Source organism: Hippoglossus hippoglossus, chromosome 15 (assembly GCF_009819705.1).
Source record: "Hippoglossus hippoglossus isolate fHipHip1 chromosome 15, fHipHip1.pri, whole genome shotgun sequence".
Taxonomy (NCBI): domain Eukaryota; kingdom Metazoa; phylum Chordata; class Actinopteri; order Pleuronectiformes; family Pleuronectidae; genus Hippoglossus; species Hippoglossus hippoglossus.
The window spans coordinates 14,576,173-14,599,404 of record NC_047165.1 but is presented as its reverse complement, the minus strand read 5'-3'; the positions used below and the strand labels follow the sequence as shown (position 1 = coordinate 14,599,404).

The 23,232-nt window shown below is 42.2% G+C and overlaps 1 protein-coding gene across 32 annotated transcripts in view; it reads right to left on the bottom strand.

The window, feature by feature from the left end:
* LOC117775055 (neurexin-1a-like) overlaps positions 1–23,232 on the bottom strand; it is a 256,387-nt gene that overhangs the window by 116,652 nt on the left and 116,503 nt on the right. For all 32 annotated transcript variants that reach the window (XM_034607836.1, XM_034607843.1, XM_034607857.1 and 29 more), the window contains 5 exons: positions 19,072–19,194; positions 17,542–17,923; positions 15,441–15,631; positions 14,555–14,728; positions 9,992–10,111 (listed from right to left, as the gene is read on the bottom strand). In XM_034607836.1, coding sequence (XP_034463727.1) covers positions 9,992–10,111; positions 14,555–14,728; positions 15,441–15,631; positions 17,542–17,923; positions 19,072–19,194 — 990 coding nt within the window. The remainder of the gene's footprint in view (positions 1–9,991; positions 10,112–14,554; positions 14,729–15,440; positions 15,632–17,541; positions 17,924–19,071; positions 19,195–23,232) is intronic.

Sequence of the window (23,232 nt, the reverse complement as noted above, 5' to 3'; positions counted from 1 at the left end):
GAAGGCTTATCAAAAACCACCTCGCACCATGCTTTGGTGTTTGTCCTCAGGCTTCGTTCAAGCTAAATGGCAGAACTGTAGAAGGTTTGTCAATTACTTTCTTCATGTGAGAGCTGGTAAGATTCTTAGCAAATTAGCACCTGACCTCCCAAGAGCAACTCCACCAGTCTTTGCACAAAGTGCCCTAAAATGACACATCTTTATGTTTTCTTTCTTCTCGTGGCCTCGGTAATTATGAGGGGAGCGATTGAAGGAGTCCAGCAACAGTACTACACAACAACAACAAAGTCCATATAGGCAGGAAGTTAAGGTTGATGGATTGGCAAAGAAAACGATGGGTGACACTGCCGTTTCTTTCCTGTTTCCTCCGGGCAATAATCCTGCGGTTTTTTAGGCACGGCCAAAATTGTTTTCTGAGCCATGACTAATGGGTTTGAACTGTAACAGTGAAAGCTGAGCTGCCCTGACCTTAAAGCATTCGTTGTTACCCAAACCTTGATCTTTCCAGAAACCTAACAAGGTTGTTTTTTTGTGGCTAAACCTGCCCAAACCTCTCCCACTGCACAAACAAATAATGTCACCCTGTCGATAGCCATCCACTCATTCTAAAAGGGAATGAACAGGCAAACAGATTTTACTGTCTAATTCTGGAGGACATATTGACAGTGTTATAAGGCATTGCTGTGTCTACTTGCAGGTACTTAATTGGCTCGATGGACTCGAAAGTACATTGCACTGCTACAGAAAGTAGAGCCACTGATCCTGTGCAGCAAAAAAATGGTCCGTCTGGAACAGGACCGCCTGCAGATCCAACCCACTGGTCTCATCTCACCTACCACAGAGAAAATGGATCTGCCTTTTAAACTTAGTATGCTCAGCAGGTAAGAGGTGTCCTCTCTAAAAGCAAAGTTTGGATACCAACAAATACACAAGAATCGTTGAGGATTCAGTTGAATTTGCAGTAACTTATCTACATTTTGCTGAGATATACTTTATCCATTATTTATTTTGTCTGCCTCTACTAGACATACATTCATAATCTGTAAATATCCATCATTTGTCTCTAACTATGCGCCACAATCAACTGCTTCTTGTGTTGCTGCCAATGGGGAAAAAAATGTACTTACATTTTTATTACAATGTCCATCAGCATCTGAATTTGCAATTCAGCGATCTAAAAATCGCATTTCCTACCCAATTAAAAGACTTCTTTCAATGAAATCATCATTCACAGAATTTCAACAGAAGCAATCAAAACTTTTTAAACAGTTGCGTAAAAGTAAGCATTGTTTTAAAGGGCTGTTTTAAAAGTCTCGCTACAGTTCTCCTGAGTGCCATGTTCAATAGCCTGAGTTTATGAGAGGGGAATATTGTGTCAGTGTCAGTGTATCACCCAGCAGGGCAGTTTAGCAGATGTTCTGTCTCTGAGTCAACACTTTAATTAGTATTGTGTTGTGGAGAAACAACAGCTTCTTATTTCCTGTCAACACGCCCCCCCCGGGCTACCAATTAATAAAAAACACCTCAAAGATTAGGTTCCCACCACTGCACTGCAATGAGCTCGAGATGAGACTCTGATTACAACAGAGATTACAATGAAGGCAACTAAATGTGCTGGAGCGTCCCTCTGATCGGACCACGTATTGTTCACTGACGCAAAAATAATGTTGAATGTTGTTAAATGAAACTCTTATAAAAGCACCAAAACAGCTTGTCGCAACTCAGGGGCTACGTTTGAAGACTGATTGTGCCACAGCAGCATAACTACTCTGTCGTATTTCGAAGGCTTTTGCAAAAGTGGCCGACAAATGCGTCCCCAAGCAACGAAGGCTCCAACAGGTGGATCCTTCTTCGGCCAACCTATCAAAGAATTTCTTACGCACTGGAGACAAACTGTGTCTTAAAGAAATAACGGCGGCAGCATTGGCTACACTCTTACATGCAAGTGTCAAGCTTCAACCCAACCAAACACCTGAAAAACACCAAGGGGCATTCATACTTTTTTCGTTTTCAACTTCAGCTGCAGCTCTGTTGCGAGGCGACAAGAGCGGGACAAGCTGGTGATGCAAATCTCGGAAATCCTCCACAGACCTGTCAATCTCATCCTGGTCCGGCCTTTTGTGGGCGGCGGATGGCGGCCGCCTCTTTCGTAGACCCGTGTCCTTCCGGGGCCGCAGCCCCTGACTGAGGACTTCCTCACAAGCGTTATACCCAACTGATTCTGTGTTACTGAGGGCACCCGGGAGCTCTGTCACACCATATGAGCAGCAGCATGGTCTTATGAAGCCGTCCAACATATGTCAGACACTGCTGCTCCTCCATACTGATGTCACTGTGCCAGCATGGAGCTGCAGTACATCCCATAATAAGTGGCATGTGTGCGGTGTCCTCACAGCTGAATTCCGTGTTTCACCATCAGTCAAGCAAAGTATTGAGTCGAATCCATGAGCCTCCAGTGTTCTACCGAGCCGGCTAAAAGGCGTTAGTGATTCTGCAGCCCTCCCTGCCTGGGTAAAGTTACAGACGTGTTACAGCATCCACAGTGGGAGGAAAGGGAGACCAGGTTTCCATGCCAACAGCCTTTACCCACATATGGCAACTGCTTCCTGGCACAGAAACCCATTTAAATGCAGACACTCAATCAGCATGAGGAAATTATTGGAAATAACTAGGACAGAAAGTGACCGTGAGTTGGACGCAGAGGAGGAATCAGTGAAAGTAAAAGAAGGAACAAAAAAAAAAAAAGAGGACAAAACGACAAATCCTCTTTAAGTCTCTTAGCAGTGATGGAAATGTTGAGGAACAGACCCAGCCAGTATTCATTTGGAACAGCAAACAGCAGCTATAGGATATATGTGAGAGCAAATACACAATGCTCTATTTGGCTCCCGGCACTGACACATGCAGTATGAGAGGCGTGAAAGTGGATCTAGACGCAGCATGACTTCAAATAAATGGCCTATTTCAAACAGGTTTCTTCCTTTTGTAGTCGAGGAGCTTGTGATAAATATGGAGGTTAAATATTTGACTATGTTCAAATTGTTAAAATAGTGCTTCATCAAACAAAACCAAAAAAAAGGCTCGGTAATTTCCTCAAACAGCTGAGCGCTGACGTTTCACCAATCATTACTCAGATCGTAAATGGTGCGATTTGCTGGGGGACTATTTTCAGCGGCAGATTAATACACATCTGGCTGCTGTGTGCGCTTGTGACTGACTTAAAACAAACTGCAGCGCTCGTGTTCGTGGTGATGAAGGAACACGCCGCCCAGCGTAGTGCGGTTCAGTGATGTGTTTTAATAGTTTTAGGAAAACAATGGAGGTCATGGCTCAGTGGAAAAAGCTATATCACGCTCTGGATACACACACAATACTTGTTACTGGGATTAATTCATTGTCTTTTCATAGGATTTGTTGACAGTAAAAAAAAAAACTAATGAATATGACCAGAATTATTCATTAAGACCATTAATATGAGCACACAATATGCAGAGTTACTCTTATAATGTAGTGGGTAGATAAATTGCAGGTATACACATAAAGTAAATGTTGATTGCTTATTCATATACTTGTACTATTTATAGAAAATTATCGTTTTCTCTATTGATTATCCAGAATAGTCATTTAGTTTTGTGCTGCCTTACAACAGATCACTTCAACTCAACATAGGACGTGCTGGGTCGCCTGCACATTTTTGCGTGAAGGGCCACCGAGGTGAATACACAGAGGCACTTAAGACTGATTCTCTCATATCTCGGGGCACAATTGGTTGTTGGAAGCCAGGCCAAGCATTCAAAAACACACTGGAGCTCAAATGTTTCCAGCGCCGGGGATTTCTTTTCGCTGGGCTGCGTTAAAAGAGGGCGACGTCCATGGCGAGAGGGAACATTACTTCCATGTGACAGCAGGCTGTTTACTCCAGTGCCTCGTATCCCCTTGGCCTCACTACTGGACCGGGTGTCCCCTTGTATCGATCCAAACCAAACTAAGTGGTCTAATTCTTGCATGCTGCCGTGGACAAATGGGACAAAACTGTCTGGAGTATTTCCTGCCCGCGTCTGAGTGTGTGTGTGTGTGTGTGTGTGTGTGTGTGTGTGTGTGTGTGTGTGTGTGTGTGTGTAGGACCCTCAAAACTGTAATGAAACAGGAGTGCCCTACTTTGTAAGACGGGGAAATTCAAGGAACACATCTTAATGGGCTAAATTGGGACACATAGTTAATCTTGTAATATTTTCTCACTTATTTTTCTTAAAAAGAAAAACATGAGAAAACATGTGAGGAAAAATAGCACACAGTTGGGCCCCCTGAAATATTTCTACTTACAATACATAACTGTCAGAGAAATTCACCACTGTGGATCGGCTGTGCTCATTTTTTCTGAACTCTCCTCCATTTCCTCCATTCTCGGTTCTCGTCATTCTAAAATATTTATTTGAAATCTTGCGTTTGTGGACTGATGCAACCCATGTGTGCGGCTTCCTGTGTTTAAAGAAGAAGTCGTTCTTGGACTACCTGAAGTTGAGGCACTTGACACAAACAGAATTCTTTCACTTTCTTCTGTTTGTGCTAAAGAAAAATCGGACTTGTTTCCATTGCAGATCACATAGTGGATATTGAGCCCAGGGCCCAGGCCGACTCTTCTCAGGGTGCAGTGACACAGGAATTAGCTCCGACTCAGACACTTTAGAAAACAAATAAGTAGGGGACTCGTCTTTGCCCCCTGGGCAGAGACAATGGAGACGGGACCCACACACAAACTCCATTGTTGATACAATATTGACATGGCACTAATGGCTCTGGCTATAAGACGGACTGGATGAGCAGTCAGGCGAGACAAGAATTGCGTGAAGGTCCAGACATACCCTTCACTATAGCCTCTCCACGACCCACTTTAGCCTAACAGCAAACACCATTCGGTTTGTCTCTGTACATTACACTCAGACGCTTGACCACTGCAGGCAAACCCCCTCAGGAAGTCTAGACTGGAGTTTCAAGTCCCACACACGCACACACACCAAGCCAGAAAACTAGAGCAGTAATTCAAGCCCTATTGGACATTATCGATACAACAAAATACAAAGTACTATAACACATCATCAGATTTAACCCCTTGCACACTGAAATGAGATGAAAAGAGAATTTGGAATTTGCTGGTTCTTCTGGTTTGCACAACAAAGTGTTTACTCGAGTGACAAACCTGGAAAAGCTAAAAGGCAAAAAACATCTCAAGACAAGTCGTCGGGAAGTCATTTCAGAGTTTGGTGGTTAACTCTGATCTTCACTTTAAGATGTCCCTGCAACCAACCAGCACCTGAATACAGGCTGTGAGTGGGAAGTCCTGGTCAGTGCATTATGACAATATTAACGTTATAATTTAAATAGGTGACGTTTTAGCTGATTACCAGTATCGGTTAACACTTGCAGAGCAGCACTGATCAGTTCACCCTGCACAGATAGAAACAGTCTGTGTCCCCTAAATGCCATTTTATTACCTCACCCGTCTGTTATTTTACTGGTTTGTTTGTGGAAAAACCCAAAAGCTATATGAGAGTTGTTGGAAGGATGTGTTATGGATCAGTGAAGACCCCATTGCATTTTGGTGCAGATCCGGATCAAGGGGCGGATCCAGGAGCTTTTTCATCACTTTCTTTAACATAGTGATTTAGGGCGATTTTTTTATATTTCGTTGATTTCTTTGAAAATAATTGGTGGATCTTGATGAAAAACAAATCTGGTATGTTTATGGAACTGGTATTTATATTGGTATTTTAGGATTACACAAACACATCTGAACTGATTCCCACTAAACATGGTGGGAGGATGGGACATGGGCCAAAAAAGAATCCATAAAATGTTGGCGCGCATTCTGACGAAGGGGCTGATCCAGGACCTTCCACTGTCTCTAACACTGAGGAGATAGTGTGTTTTGAACATTTTCCCAGAGAAAAATAAAAACCATGGCTATTTAGAGGACTTATATCAATGAGTGTAGGCAATTAGGTGTGTTGACTGAATTAAATTCAGGGGCCTGTGGGGTCCTGACGGAGCTCAACAGTGTGCTACTCGAGTTCCCAGAGGCATCAAGAGCAGCTGATTCAGACGAGGGCAAACACACACTTAACCCTGTTCCCAACCGCCTTAATTCATTTCACATGCATGATGATCTGAGGGAAATCTGATTCATCTTGGCCATGGTCTTGTATTTTCAGTTTTTTTCCCCCCAGATCTACACACTGTAGCCAGGCAGTGGGGATAATTGGTTCTATAAATACGACTCCACCGTGTCCCCAGTTCATTCAAGAAAAAAAAAAAACCACACTCACTCACCCACATCACTGGGATGAAGTGTTTGGGAGAGGTGATGAAGAGAAGATGTGAAGATTGTTTTTTTTATATCTGTGCCATCATCTCGACTATCATTCTGAAGTGAAAGGTGCGGCGCTGTTCTGAAAAGTTGAAATACTTTTATCATAAAACACTCAAGGCGCCGCCCGAGAAATGATGGATCGCTCTGAAAAATGAAACCCGCTGCAGAGTCGGTGGGGATCCACGCGGTGCAGAGTGTGGACCGCTGAGGCTGTTGGTCCACACCCCCCCCCCCCCCCCCCCCAGGACAAACCAGTGGAAACAGACAGCCATGTGCATGTGGCCATAACTTCCATCGCAGTGATTAAGAGGACTTGTCACTTCCCTGTAAGTTCACTTCCTCCTCTTTTTCCTTCCGTCAATGTTAAAAATAAAACGATGCCGACTCACTGATATCCCGTTTCTCTTTGAGCAGATTCTAACCTCAGTGGAATTTTCGGAAAAGTCAAGAGTAAATCCGTGTTTGGAAGGAGAGTAAAGTAATTTAGCATTGATGTCAAAAACAGCTTTTGGGATTATCTCCCAAGATGAATACAGAGTATTTCAGATGGCATATTCACTTTGTGTTGAATTCTTTTTAAAATATATCTGCAAATATTCAGACGTCAAAACTTATTATCGTCTCAGCCCACTTATCTTAAAAAGTGGAGTGTTCTTCCAATTGCCTGATATCTGTGTTTGATAAAAATAAAATTCTAATCCATTAAGTGTTTTTTTCATGCAACAATCAAGAATGTGTTCAAAAAAAATTGCACTGGAGTTGAATCTTACAAACCAATTTTAACCCGCAGGGAAAAAAGTTTTTGAATTTGAATGAGTGGAAGATACAAAGGGTGTTGTTCTATCAGCCATGATATCGGTTCCTCTGTGATTTGTGACTGACACCTGTACACTTCATCCTGGCTGTAAATGTTACGGGGGGGCAGGAGCTGTGAAATGGAGTTTTTCCCTGTGTGCGGCAGCGGGATGCAAAGACGACCCACTGGAGAAATATCTGGAAAGGCAGCGAGCTTCCCATGAAAGTTCCGGAGACATCGCTCTGTTGTAAATTGCCTGCATTTCAGCTTATGCAAATATATCTGGTAAAGAGTGATATTTTCCTCGGAGACGCTTCTCGCGGTCCCTCTATCCCCATGACAATCCATCAACGCAGATAAAACCCAACCATCTCCAGCTTCATTTTTTTCCTACTCATAGATTTTTCTTTGGCAGACGAGGGCTGCCTCGCTTCACTACTCTGAGGGACTAGTTCAGATCAGGCGTAGTGAGAGAGATTTCTTGGAAAGTATGCTTTCGTGGTCACATATGGCCCCCCCCGGGCCTGCACATTGATCCGTCCTATTGTTTTTCTTTATTGTTTTGTCAGATCAGCAGCTCTGGTGACTCCACTCAGCAGGTAGAGCCCCTTTTTCCCCTCAGATATAATATATGCGAACATGTGTGGTAAGCCGATCTGCTCCCAGTGCTGAAACAAGCTCTGTGGGCCTGCTCAGGATGAATATGTATGACAGGAAGGGGAGAGAGAGAGAGAGAGAGAATAAAAAAAAAAACAAGTTCCAAATTGTACGTCTTCTCCCTCGAACGCACAGGGAAGGTTCACGAGGAGTTCGCCATCAAAAAATATCCCTTAACACCTCCAGCGCGAGCCCCTGCTCCTCTGTTGATCCTGACGCGGTTTGAGGAATGAAAGCGGGAGTAAAACGAGGCAGAGGAGGGCTGGGATCAGGACGAGCCACAGTCACAGCTCACACCGCGCGGACAGAAGAATCCTTTTAGTGTTATCGTAGGCCGCAGATATGTTTCGGGCTATGAGGGCTGCACAGGAAACTATTAACACTTTCTCTTGATAACAAAAGACGGGGGCCTTATCGGGATGGTGGCAGTGACACGGAATGCATTAACATTTACGCCGCTCTCTCCTCTGCTTTTGTGTCATCCCCCCCCGAGTGCCCACTCCGTTCCTTTCTCTTTACTGCAGTTCAGCACTTTGCCCATTCACCCCTTACTGTGTGAACCGCTGCAGAAGAAAATAATGACCATTCCAAATACCCCTGTGCATGTTTGGCATAAGGAAGTAGCCCATTTTCCAAAAGCGGAGCAAGACATTAGCCCAGTTCTCCCAAAAGCTAAACATTAATCAGTAAATAGTCCCTAAAACAAGATGCCCATTTAAATGTCTTTAAGAGAGATTAATATCACAGAACTTTTAAATTGCACTTTGAATATTTAGTGTGTGTGTGTGTGTGTGTGTGTGTGTGTGTGTGTGTGTGTGTGTGTGTGTGTGTGTGTGGTATAGTTATTACTGTTGTGGGGACCAACATCGGTTTTAAAGAGTCCCGTTATGGGGACTTGTCTTTAACATGGGGACAAACAACAAGTCGCTATGACGTAAATCATTAAATTTCAATGAAGACATGCTTTAAGGTCAGTGTAAGGTTACAGTCAGGGTTAGACAAGTAGTAGTAATGGTTCAGGTACGTCTTCAGGGAACGACTGTAATCTCCTCTGATCTCATGGAGGCACGACTGCTTCTGTGTGTGTGTGTGGGTGTGTGTGTGTGTGTGTGTGTGTGTGTGTGTGTGTGTGTGTGTGTGTGTGTGTGTGTGTGTGTGTCTGCGTTCTAATTGTATCAACGCAGCGCTCCACAGAATGCATCCTGGTGCCATTAAAGTGCATCTTTCGGTAAATGTCATTAATGTTTTTGTTGCTTGTTTGACTTGCTGTTGATGTTTTATTTAGCAGAACACAATGTTTGTTGCTCCCTCTAGTGGCGCATCCCTCAAACTTTAATGAGCTCTCTCACCGAACCGTCAGCCAGATGTCACAAACGTGGCGGCTTCCGCCCATCAGGGTTTCGAGCAGCTCTCGACTGCACTTTATGCAGAGCAGAGATGCTGAAATAAAACTCGTGTCAAGCTCTTTCTAACTGATCGACTCACAAGTCATCAGTCACCAGTGGAAAGTAGACGGCACAGTTTGGGGCCTCTTTACTTAGTCTGATCGGAAAGTTTGCAAAAAGCAAATTATGTAATAAATCTGGCAAACTCTGTGCTCCTTTAGGACACAAATATAGAACGCAGACAGGAAACATTAATGAGAGCTGGAATAAGAATCGCTTGTGAACGCGCAGGATAAAAATGTCCCTGCTGCTGATGATAACACCCTTTAAACGTCTAGCACCAAGGTCTTCCTGGTTTTTAATGAGCTGAACAGATGGGATGAATCATGCATCTAATGCTGTAAGATGTGGATGAGGGATGTCATCTTGTATGATTCATCAGGACTAAAACGAACTGCGGAGACCCACCATGTTAGTGAGGGCCTGTGCAAAGTCAATTAAAAATAACATGTTTACTACGCGTCTTCAGAAATAGACAGAAATAAATAAAACCTATTTGGAGTGTTTGTGAAGCACTTTAGTCTTATTGACTGGGATTCACACACGCACACACATTCATACAGCACATCTATATGCAGCCTTCAGGGGCAGTTTAGGGTTTACATCTTCAGGACACTTCAGCATGTGGACTAGAGGAGCAGGGGATCGAACCCCCAACTTTGCTGGTTAGAGGACGACCCGCTTTACCTCATGAGCCCTAGAATTAAGAGGTGGAAGCCATCCTACCGTCATTGCACAACGGCCCTCCGAACGTGGTCATGCTGCAGTCGCAGCTGAAGCCCTCCCACTGCTGCAGGCACACGCCCTGGTTGGCACACGAGTCCTCCTGGCACGTCGTGCTGGGGCCTGGACGTGGAGACAAACAGCAAGTCGGTGAGCAGACCTTTACAACACGAGTGTGTGCACATCGACTCTGCAGTGGAATTAAATGTCACACAGAACGTACAGACAATAGGCTTCTGCAGACGGAAGCTTACACATGAATTACATATCCACCCTATGAAAACACAACTGTTAGTTTAGTCTCCTTTATTATTGTTATTAGAAAAATAGTTACCAGTGTTCAGGTGGCTAAATGGCTGCCTGAACCAACAATTATTTTGTCTTTGTTTAGTTAAAAACCACAAATAAGAAATGCAGTAAAAACATTTAAGTTATTAAAATAAGTTAAAATATTCTTAACACTTGGATTTATCTGACATTAGTGATTTAAATGTTTTATTTAACATTTAACATTTGAAAATTACACTTCAGATTATTAAATACAACAGTGAATTAGGTTACAGCCTGTTTGCATTGGGCATTCGTGCATTTATACTTTGTCTACATCTAATGTTGCTTGAATATTGTTACATCTGTCCGAGTCTGCAGTAAGTAGTCAAAATAAATTCAGTAGAGGCAGTTCTCCTTTTCTTCTCCAAACTGTCTCACATCCAGGATGATCACTTGGACACAACTGGGTCTTTCACACTACATGTTACTACCAGCGGTGACGGGGTCGCAGGATAATGAATCTCGCCTGACAAGCAGTCGAGTCCTGAGTTATCCATGTGCTTATAAACAGCAGTGTAACACTGATTCCAGATGCGTTTAAAGTGAATGTCAGTCAGTCACTTCATGAAGCCAGTCAGAGCTCAGGTCAGTTTGCAGCTGCACAGGCAGTATCGTCGAGTGTCTGTTTGTGTGACCGTGACGCTGAGTTAGTTCATGTCAGTGGAATGACAGTGGTTAGCATGGATGGATGGTGTTATCATGTATTTTCTTAAATGCCTTTATTCATGCTATATTGTAACTATGGAATTGTGTTTGATTTCCAGGCCACATTTTTCAATCATAGTATTTATTTTGATGTTTGAACTACATCTATGACCCATAAACATCTGTAATGAAAGACACTACAGTACAAGTCACACTCCCCCATAATATCCCGTAATATAGTCATTTAGTTACTCAGCTTATGTTGGATACATACATTACAACCTCATCTTTATATATGACCTTTTTTCTAAATAAAGAGTATCAGCTTAATAGCTTAAGCGTTTGCTGTCGCCCGCTCACACTGAAAAATGAAAGAAGCACAAAGCTGTACACAGTGTTACAAGAAAAGAAAAAAAGAAAGAAAAAAACACAATGGTTCATGATTTAAATATTTCTGAAATACAAGCAAAGAAATATGAATTGAAATTGTCTGTAACTGCTTGATATACTAATAATTATAAATACTTCACATTGGAACCTGCTTATTAAGTAAACATTGAATGGTCTTCATCGTCTAATTACTATGAGTCAATTAGACAAAGAGACAACTGATATGTGATAGCAAACTTGTAAATATGGTTAGTTAATATAAGAAATAGTAAGGTACAGAATCATATGTTTCATTAGAGGGTTTCCCATTTTTATAATGTGTTCTGATTCATACGTAAAACACAATGCAGATAGTAATTGATTTAAATAAAGGACCAGTGTTCAGGATTTAGTGACAACTAGTGGTGAGGTTGCAGATTGTAACCGACTTAAATTTGAACACTTCACCCACTCCCTCAAAGTGTTTAGGAGAATCCATGGTGACCTTTATTATTGTATTGTAAATACACAAAAAAAAAAGATTAAACCATTGATTAGTTTGTCCTTTCTGGGCTACTGTAGGACCTGTTCACTATGTCGATATGAAGGCGTCATTCTAAGGTAATGAAAAGAGAAGGATTCTTAGTTTCAGGTCATTGTACATGAGTGAAAAAAATTATAATTATTATTAAATTATATTATATTTAATGTATGCCCCTAAGTCCTCAACACTGGACCTTTAGTTTGAAATGTATGTTGATGTTGTTCTGTTCATTACGAATTTATTTATTTGCAAAGATATATAGGATCTGACACCATTTAAGAGGTATTTGTTTTGCAACACACCTTTGATTTAATTATTTAATTATTAAAACGTGATGCTTAATGTAGTTATAACATGGTAGAGACTGCCAGAGACAATACGAGGAATGTGACATTGATAAACATGGTACTTACAACAACAATGATAAGTTTAATGTCAAACATTAATTTTTAAGTTTGAATTAAAACCTCAGTTTTTAATAAAAAAGTTCATGCAGGAGACTATTGTGAGTCATGCAAAAATATCATTTACATGGACAGTATCTGAACATTTACAAAAAAAAAAAAAAGCAGAGTCCAATAAAACTGCAAAGACCATATTAGTGCAAATCAAAGTGTGAGCCCCATGGACGTTGATACAAGAATGGTGCTTGTATTCCTATGGAACAGAAGTCCATATGTGCAGAGTGTGTGGAGGTAGAGACTGTGGAGAAGTGTGTGCAGGAGGGGGGGGGGGCATTACAGATGCAAAGAGGGGAAGGGGGGGACATCAGACGCTGGATCAAACAGACAGAGCTATCTACCTTGCAAGTCAGCTTTCATCAATGCAACTTTTGTCAGCAAAATAATAGGAAAGGAAAAGGCAAAGTATACCAGCTGTTAGTAAAGCACTGAGACGTCAGAGAGACTGATGAAGCAGGAGAGACGGAGCGACGAGTGGAGGGTGGGTTTGTCCTCAGAGGGGGGGGGCAGTGTTGTGCTTATGTAGGGGCCAGGTTTACCCAAACTGTATGGCATCAGTATGACCAAGTGTAAGGGCCACATTTAAGAAATCTCAAAGTGAGATTTTGAGAAAAATGCCACCACAGAGTAAAGTCGTAATTTAATGAGGATAAAGTCGTATTATTACAAGAATAAAGACAAAAACAACAATATTCTGCTGAGGGAATGAGCAGCAAGGAGAACCTGTGCTGGTTCCTCTCCTTCTGGATCCGACATCTTCAACCGATCTCATTGTTTCTTGAGAAACTAGGAAACCCCTCTTGAGTCCCTCTTGAAACCCCTGAACATCACGTAGATGTAACAAACGATAACCTCACAGTCGACAAGGACCAAACCTTCTCCACAAAAGACTCTGTGTGGTTCTTACACTCTCCAAAGTCCTGATACTTATGATAAAGTATTTTATTATTTGTGAAACCTTAACTAAACTTAACGAGCTGCTCCACCCCCCCCCCCCCCCCCCCCCTCTCACTTACATGACAGGTCGCCTAAAATTACGACTTCTCGTAAATCTATGACTTCTTCTCTGTCATATTATGCATCTATTCTTGTAATATTATGACTTTATTCTCAAAAATCTCATATATTTATTCCCTTTAATTGACGTTCATACTCTGTGGTACATCAGTAATATTACATAAAAGTATGTTATTGTTAAGTCATTGTTACTTTTAGGGAACATGATGTTTAGTCATACTTAAAGTAATAGAAAAACTGTATATTCCTTCTCGTGTATGCTGTGAAATGATCCCTGCTTTATTCAGCAGCTCTATGCTACTGACTCCTGAAGCACAATCCAGTTAATTGCATCACCATAGATGCCAGTTTACCATTGAGAGCGACAGTCTATTCCGTGTGATACACAACTTAATCTGCAAGTTCTTCAGACCCACACAGGGCGCTGCATTTGATTACATTTGTTATGTTGGAACATGAAAACATCAGAAGTTGTGCAGTCAATAGAGAAAGAAAAAAAAGAGCAGATGAATTGTGAAATTAAACTAAGTGAGTGACGATGAAAAATAAATCAAATATTGTCTCTGGATGCGGCGCGCACATTAGACCGGGCAAATGATATTCATGCATGCAACAAAAGGCTTCATACATAATTCAAAAGGATCGCTTCTGGCAAACTCTCAGATCCAACAAGCATGCACGGAGCAAAACAGAAAGGGGATAAAATGAGAAATAACACTGGCGGTACAAATATGGCCGAGAGAATAATCAGATTATGGCCAAGTGAAACGGAAATGATTGCCTGTAGAGGAGTGTCAGAGCTTGATGCATTCTAACGGAATACTAACACACTTTATGGATGTTAAATTATGTGCCACAGGTTGGCGGGGGGGGGGGGGGGGGGGGGGGGGGTGCGTCACGGTGCACGTGCGTCCTCGTAGGACAAGAGTGAGAAGAACAGGAGGACGGAGCTGCGGCTGCTCGGTGTCACGTCGACACCTGAGGTTAGTTCATGAGAGGAGCCTCAAAGAAAACTGAATTGATAAGGTGAATTCAAACAATCTCTCGTTTCTGAGCTTCTTTTAATAACAAAACAAATGAAACCCAGACTAAAGCTACAGTTTATCCTGCAGTCAACCCCAGAGACAAGACAGAAAGTCTAAGTAAAAGTTTCACAGCAAACTCATCACTGAGGGAGCAGAGCTCGAAGTTTCCACTCACCTTCACACCCTCGCTCTATCTGACCCACGCAGTCCAGAGCGTCCGACATCAGGTCTGGGAGCCGCCCGTTCAGATCCACCGACGCCAGACAACCTTGGAAACCCTCCTTGGCGAACACCAGCTTGGGCAGCTCCTTGAACATCTCCTTCGCCACCCCACCAACGTAAAGGTTGCCTGTGAGGGAATGAGAGAAAAGAAGACAACGCTGACCCCTAGTGGATAAAAGGAAACATGGTGCAGAGCTCAGACGATGACGCTTTTTTAACCACATCATTTTAAAGAACGTTGTAACTGGGCTTCCACTGAAATTCCCAGATGTTTGACTTATATTATATAAATGGTGAGTTGCTTTACGTTATTTGTGCATATGAATGATGGCTGGGGTTAATTAAAAAAATACATTTTCTAATCTTTATCCAGTGAAATTTCTGATGCTGGATTTTTTTTATTTCTAAAGCAGAAATACTAGCAATGATTCATTGAAGATTATTAATAGTAATAATTACAGAATTTCAAGGTAGAACATTTATTAAGTCCGTATCCTTCTAGGTGACAAGGTTGTTATGTTGTTCACTGATATTTCTTTCTAATTACTTTTGCCCAAGGTTGGTCTGCGAACGTTCGTTTCTGTGAACTCCCAGCTCCACAAGCACACACCATTAGTGTTGGCTGCTGAACAGACGGGGGGGCTGAGTTCTTGCTCAAGGTGGTAATGAGTGAGAGCCAAGCCTTGCTTTTTCCCCTCCAAACCCCCGAGGCTTCATCCTGCTGCTGCAACCTTTCAGCCACAAAACCTGCTTTTCTCACCTCTAGGCTTCCGCTGGCCCACTTTAATGAAACCCAGAGAGAAAAAAAAAAGATATAGAAATGAACATTGCCGACGCACCCTTCAGGTCCAGGTTCTTGGCTCCTGAGGTTGCCTGCGTGGTGATCTTGGTATCGATCTTCACAGTGTGAAGGTTGTTTGTGTCCCTGGAGATGATGACGTTGTGCCAGTTGTTGTCGTTCAGGGGCTTGTTGGAGTTGCCTTTAATCAAGTGGGCTCCGTTCCCCAGGTCAGACACATAGTGCAGATAACTGAGGATACAACCAGGAGACAGAGGTGGAGGGACATGAAAGCAGGACATTATAATAAATGTGCAAAGATATTTAATATTTAAATATATTAACACATAATTGAATACTTATATTTGCCATGTACCTACTCATGTAAATTAAATGTATTCATCACCAAGTTTTTAATAGACAAGATACATCAGGCTGTAACATACAACAGAGTATAAGGGCCACCTAAAGATGAAAGAATAACGTTGTAATATTACGAGGAAAAAAAGCAGCAATTTAAAAGAATAAAGTCATAATATAACGAGAATAAAGTTGTAATTTTATGCTAAAAAAAATTATAAGATTGCCGGAAAAGAAGTTGTAAATTCATGAGAATATAGTTGTATTTTTATGAGAAAAATGTCAATCCCAGGGCTGCAAGTCAAACAGCCTGTCACCGGCGTTAAAATGAAGTAGATGGAGCATCTCGTTAAGCAGATTATGAAAATACTTAATATTTTGGCTCACCAGCACCCCATTATCAGAAGTATCAGGACTTTGAAAAGATTGTTCAAGAATCCATCTATTCTGCAGAAAGAAACACACAGACGCGGAGGAAATTGCCTCTTTTGTGAATATTCAAAAAGGTTTTGTTGTTTCTCAAGAAACCATGAAATTGGTTCAAGATTTTGGATCCAGGAGGAATGAAACTCCAGCGAGCACAAGTTCTCCTCACTGATCATTTCCTACACAAAATGTTTTCTTTATTCTCGTAATATTATGACCACCTTCTCAATAATGACTCTATTCAGTAAATCTCTTTTTTTCCCCCTTCCATGTGGCCCTAATACTCCATTATAGTAACAAGACAAATAACATAAATAAAGTAGAAAAGTCTAATGAACGTCTGAAAAGTGCTGTGGGAGTGTGTGTGTGTTCACATGTTTAGATATGAGAGTATCAGCGAGTGCAGCTGTCAAAAAAGAAGCTCAATAGGCAGGTTGCAATATCTTACTGGCAGTGCTGAACTAATTGGTCTTAAATTCTTTGGTTTACGGGCAATTCATGACTTCCATGCTCATTTTAATTAAAATGTGTGCCTTTAATGTTTCGCACGTTGAATAATACCTTAACTTCGGGCACTACTTAAAAGAAGGTCGTTCTATAGCTGCATTCCAGCAATAAGAAATTCACCCTTGTGTGGCTGATTCCCCTTTTATGTCGTGTGTTTGTGGCGCCTTCGTGAAGACTTGGAAAGAACAGTAATAGCCGACAGCTCTTTCAGAGAATATTCTGGTATGAGGGTGATAAGAAAAGAATTTGAATTCCCATAATAATGGCTTAAAAAGCTGTAAAGAGCCATATGCTGTTTGGAAACTGTCATATAGTCTGAGGAGCTGCATTATTAAAAACATAATCCAGTTATACGGATATTCTTACATAAACAAGCCTCTTGCTACACTGGAATAAAACTAATTCTGCACAGTTTAGAGCTTTTTTGTGGGTCTTTACACCTGGTGGCAGGTCGGTGCTACACAAATAGAGTCTTGTGTGTGCGTGTCTGTGTGTGTTTCTGTGTGTGTGTGTGTTTGTGAAGGCAACAGCTGAGCGGTAACCGTAACCTGAGCAGCGACAGGCACAGCAGCTACATAAAATCATGAATTCCGCCTAAACCAAATTAGACTTCCTCTACAGGAGGAACAAAGAAAGTAGAGGCAGCACCATCGTGTGACCAATCATCTTCGGGCAGAGCGGCACAGGAAACACAGAAAAGAAATAACTGCTGCTGCACCGAGTGTGAAGTCAAATGAACCAGAAAGAATGAACTCTCTTCAAATGGCCACAAAGAGCCCAGTGACAGCAGTAGAGGAAGATGTGAGTGTGGATAAATGGGAGAACGGTCCAAGTTTCTGCTCTCGTCTTTGAAGTGAGGATTCACTTACCCTTTGACCAGCTCCACCACGATGAAGTCATTCCCATCCCCGCTGTTGTACAGGATGAGGCCGTCCGAGGACGTGGTCTTGAACTGAAAGAAGAGGTGCATGGAGTAGTAGGCCTGCAGCGTGGTGAGGGTCACGTAGCTGGAGCGCGACTTGAAGGTGACGGGGTCGGCGATGATGTTCTTGAAGCCGATCATGGCGTTGAGCTCGCAGTAGTCGATGTCGCCGTTTTTGCAGAGGTCTATGTAGGCCATGCCGTTGAAGGCGAGGCTCTGGAGGTGGCCGATGAAGTTGGACGGCACCATGGGCAAGAAGCGCTTCTCTGTCACAATGCCCGTCTCTATGTTATGGAACTCCAGTTGGGTGTGATCGCCCGCCATTTGACCTTCAGTCAGCAGAGGGGGGGGGGGGAGGGAGGGAGAGAGGATGTTATTGGGGGTTTACGACAAATACATTTAAAAGGTCGTCTACAGATCTTTTAAATACTGATGGTAAAAAGACAGTAGATAGTAGATCGAATTATAGAAGAAATATAATTGATTCAAGAAAATAAATGAACCTCGATAATATTTTTTTTATTATTGCTGCCTTTCTTAATAGTTTTGTTGAAAGGGACTAAATTCAGCCATTTATAGATTCAGTCTTTATCGAATATTAAACCATTAAAGGACATTTTCTGATAGGAGAACTTAAATATTTCAGAAAAACTAATAAATGACTCTCTCCAGATGAGCAAAACACACAACCTGACACAGCACTAGATTTTTTTGAGGCTGAGTAACGCATGTATGATATATTGAGATGTGAGATATATTGGCCGACATAAATTGTAGTTATTATTATATATTTATTTTTAACGGTAATGATTCCTGAGATGTTGTTATCAAACTCTAATGACAAAGAAATGTAATTAAGGTTTGATATTGTTCAGTTTAATCATTCACTTTATAAGAAAGAAGTATAAATAAAAAGAACATAAAGAATTTGAATTAAGAAAATAAAACATATGTTATATGTAATCATAAATACACAACATTCGTCTAATACCAACAAACGCTGTTACCGATATGTCTGTGAAAAGCTTTGTTGACCGAAATATATACAACTTAAATAAAGAAAATAAAATGTATATTTTATTTTTATGTCAAATGTAAACATAAATACACATCTTATACACATTATTTTGCCAATGAAATGAAATTATTCATATCGGCAAATGCTGATTGAATTGATAATTGGTGTTTTTTGTCAAATGTAAACAGGAATACATTTTTTTTTGCATTATTTTCCTGTAAGATAAAAGTTTTCATGTTTACATCAACACTGATACCAATAAGTCTGTGAAAGGCTCATGTCGGTTGATCATTATATTTCTCGGATTCTAAACACCCGACTTGAAGTTGTATTCTGTGGGAGAGTTTGTGTCTTACCTAGAATGTAAGACATCGAAGGCCGAGACATGTTACGTGTTGTTTAAGTTTACAGGAGGAAAAGCACAGTATCTGTCAGAGCAGCAGAGGGTGTGTGAAGTACCTTCTACAGGCGTCAGATCGTCTACGGTCAGTTTCAAACTCTTGCCCCGCCTGTACACACGCACCGTGTGCCACTCATTATCGTTCAGATTCTGACCCGCAAATATAGTCTCTGGACCTTTGCCTGCAGGACAGTCCAAACAGCGGTTAACACGCATGCACATCAACACACAGACACACACATAATAGAGAGGCTGAGAGAGAGAGGAGATATAAACCGAGAGGAGTGACAGTGTGAATGAGTTAAGTAGTTTGACAGAGACAGAAAACATTTAGGTAAACATAGTTAATGGTGCAGAAAAAACACATCATTCTGACTTACATTTGCTGCACTGCACCATTAGACAGAGCAGCGAATTTACCAACTCATACTGAACACTGTTTTCATCACACAACGAGGAGGGAGGCGGTAATTAGGGTCACATTATTATTACCAACACTGACTGTTCTCCTGTAAGTGCACATACTGTCTGTGTGGTTTGAGTTCACTAAAGAAACAAGGGATAATTTGACTCCTCAGTAGAGCTGCTCTGTCATTTCTCATGTTTCCTTTCCCATCAAGCCACTTGGTGGCAGCAGATAACTACCAAAGGGCTTCGGCAGAGTGAGCCACTTAAAACCGAGCATCACTCTCCGTCCTGTTTACCTACCGACAGGGCAACGCAGTATTCGATTTCTCTCATGTCCATCAAATGAAATGAAATAATGATACGGAAAAAACAATTCTTGCATAATAGAGGCAGAAAAAAAACCAGACAGGCCATTGTCCCTCGGAAATACAGGAAATACAGAGTGTGATTTTCATCTGCTGCCTTGACAAGGAATGAGGATTTGGGAAAAGCGAAAAAGAAACAGGAAGCTGCACTAACACTGGAGAAACCATGCACACACTATATTAAGTCAGGAATCATTCAATCTCTCTCTTTCTATATATATATATATATATACAGAAAATAACTTTCAACTGAATAACATGAAATGAATAACAATACTTCAAATCTCTGAATCATTCCTTCACTGAATCCTGAACCCAGCATATTAATATTCTATGACGTGGGTCACTGCCAGCGAGTCGTAATGAAGATGTCACACGGAATCACACTGTGGCAAAATTAAATAATATTCTGCATAATGAAATTTGAAATCACAGATAAGGCATTGCAACTTTAACAAATCCTAATGATCTCAGGAGCACTGTAACATTTTTTTACTCCTAGATACATTTCTGAATTTAGAAATTCCAACAAAGGTCCAACTGGGGCAAAACACTTTTTTTTCCCTCCAGCCTCCATCTCGGAGCATCTTTGAATTGCTATATGCTGTAGCTGTGACGTTCCCCTCCAGGGCACACATAACCAAACACACCATTGAGAATTGAACCACTGTGACAGCTTTCAAATTCCCTGGCAGCGGACTCCTTCCCCACTGTGGGGAGCATTTCAGATGGGCGCCAGGTTCTTTCTCCTCAAACCCCATTTATGGCTATTTATTTCCTCCCTTTTCCTGCAATCTTCAAAGCCCCCCAATGCAATGTGTATGCAAATCTGCTGGGTGCCAAAGTACCGGGACACACTCAACTGCAGAGGCACAATTCGGCTTTGTAGCACTAAACACCAGGGCAGGATGGAAACCAGACGACTGGCGAGGGATTAAGGACGACATATGAAATAATGGGATGGAGTTGGACTTGAATGCCTGCTTGATCTTTGCCTTCCATCATCCTGTCCTTGCTGCCCTTCAAGGAGGGAAAGAAAGGAAGTGGGGGGGGGGGGGTCAATCGTATTAAGCAACCACATTCCTGCACAACATCCACGACTGTAGCGCCTGGCTCTACACCTGTTGTGCAGTCCTGTGGTACAAACTAACATCTGCTGGCCAGAGCCTTGGACCAGACCTGGTACTCTGGTCCAACACCCTGCGTGTCGTCTACCTCGGATGCTGTTGATGAGGCGATTGAGAGGAAGAGGCTGCAGTGTGCCGAGATGGCATCGTGGGCAGAACAACTAGGCTGGAAAAGCCATAGTTCGCTATAGAGGTTGGCTGCAGGGGCTTTATTTCTACATCCACCATCAGCTAGGGAATCCACGGACAAGCCCTGCACCACACTGTAAAAAGGAGAAGTCCAGGCTGCAGAACGCTGCAACCAATCGCCACGGATCAGGAGGAACAAGCCCAGGATGTTAGGGGCATAGACCATGGTCGGATCAGCCAGTGGTGGGCCTGATGATAACAAGGTACACAACTGATGATATGTCCTTAGCATCCGCAGGTGATCCCTGACATCTACTGGTGGTGGGCAACTTATCATCAAATTAGTGCAGAAGACCTTCAAACGTACAAAGGGATATTCACCATCTTGTCCTACGTTTTAAAATATGGGCTTTTAGTCCACTGTCTGCCGCGTCCGGCCCTCTCTAGTGCCCCCACTGATGGTGATCTATCTGCAGTGATGGATCTACAGTGATCTCTCCCTGCCTCATTGACTTCAGGCCCCCGGGGGGGGAACAGTGGAGAAGTGTGGCACGGGGGCAGCATGAGAAGATGTGATTATCCAGTCAATCAGCTCCGGCCGGGCTGGATGACAGGCCTGATGCTGGGGCTGCCTGCTCCGACACTGTGACTCACACAGGTGGAGAGGAAAAAAAGACAAAAAAAACAAAGCTTGCTGACCAAGCAGCAGGACGCCATCGCTGGATGACCATCAACTCCCACTTCAAAGCTGCGGCAGAGGAAAGCTTAACAGGCTGCCAGGATGGACGACCCGCTTGTCCGATCAATGCCTCGCTAACTGAAAAGCCTATGATGAAAATGTTTAAGCGAGCGGAGGTTAAAAAGTGTCAAAACAATGAATAAGCTGCTTTTTCGCGCCGTTTGCATGTGCGCTACAAGCCGAGGCTGCTCCGCACCGAACACGCTGAAGGGTTGTTGCTCGATCTAACTGCCACCGCTTCCCTGAGATGTGAGTATTTTTAGCAGCGACTGCGAAATCGTGTCATGTTAACTACCTGCTGGCATGACAGGAGAGTCCCTCAGCCACGCTGCAACTTCCGAGGATGTTCAATGTTTATTCTCAGCTCTTCATTTAAGTTGCTCGTGTCGTAAACAACGGACTGCTCGGCCGACATGTTACAGCCTCTTCATGGAACTAATTGTAACTAAAGGAACTTCATTCCGAAGCACCTCACTGCTTTCACTCCATAGTATATTGGTGATGGTTTATTCTTGCTGAAGGGAGGGGTAGTCTACTTTTTTTTTGAAAAGCAGCGGAGGGTATTTTATGTTCTTATGCGATATTTATATCTTATGTGAGCCGTCAGATTTGCTGTATAAAAATAGGTGCATCAAAGAGAATCTGTGTTAGATTAAAGAGGGAGGGGTGTTGTAGGATCCAAAGAAAAACCTCCTCCACACCCAAATAATTTGGCTGCAGCCCGTTTCCAGATCCTGCTTCATGCCGTCATGAGGACGGGCTGTATTTTTATTGACAGGTTGACTCACCCGAACATGTTTAAAACAGATTAAGCAGATATGCTGTAGCCATGAAATGTGGCGAGACACTGGGGGGAAGACGCGCAGCCAAGGGTCAGGCACCTCGTTATCAGTATTTTTAATCAGGTAATAGTTAGAATACTGCTCTGAACAAGATTTTTCGCCTGTTATCAGTGTATAATCCACTTAAATTGTGTTAACTTAACGTCTAATACTGTATCTGTTTACTAACCACATAGATTTTTGAGGCCAACTGAAATAAAATGTGGTATTTTAATAAAATGTTTTTTTAGCTGTACTCAATGTATAGCAGCCACATTAGTAATGAGGAAAATGTTTGACCTCAAAATGCGTTTGTGTATATTTTCATACTAACCACAAAACATTAGCTAATGCAAATCAGTTTTTGGCAGATAAGAGCACATTCCCTATGCACCCTCCATTTTAGTCCTCTCATCTATCATTGGAACATGCACACTGGGGGAATTTCCATGTAAAAGATTGTCCTGCATCTCTCGAATAGGTCAAAAATGAAAGATTGATGCGTGTAAAAGATCAATTATGAGAGGAAAAACTGCTCAAGAAGGTCACATAGAGAATCCGCGCATTGAGTTGCCCTCATCTCTGCATCCTGGCAGCAATCTAAACTGTGATTATCCTGCAGTTGAAGTGA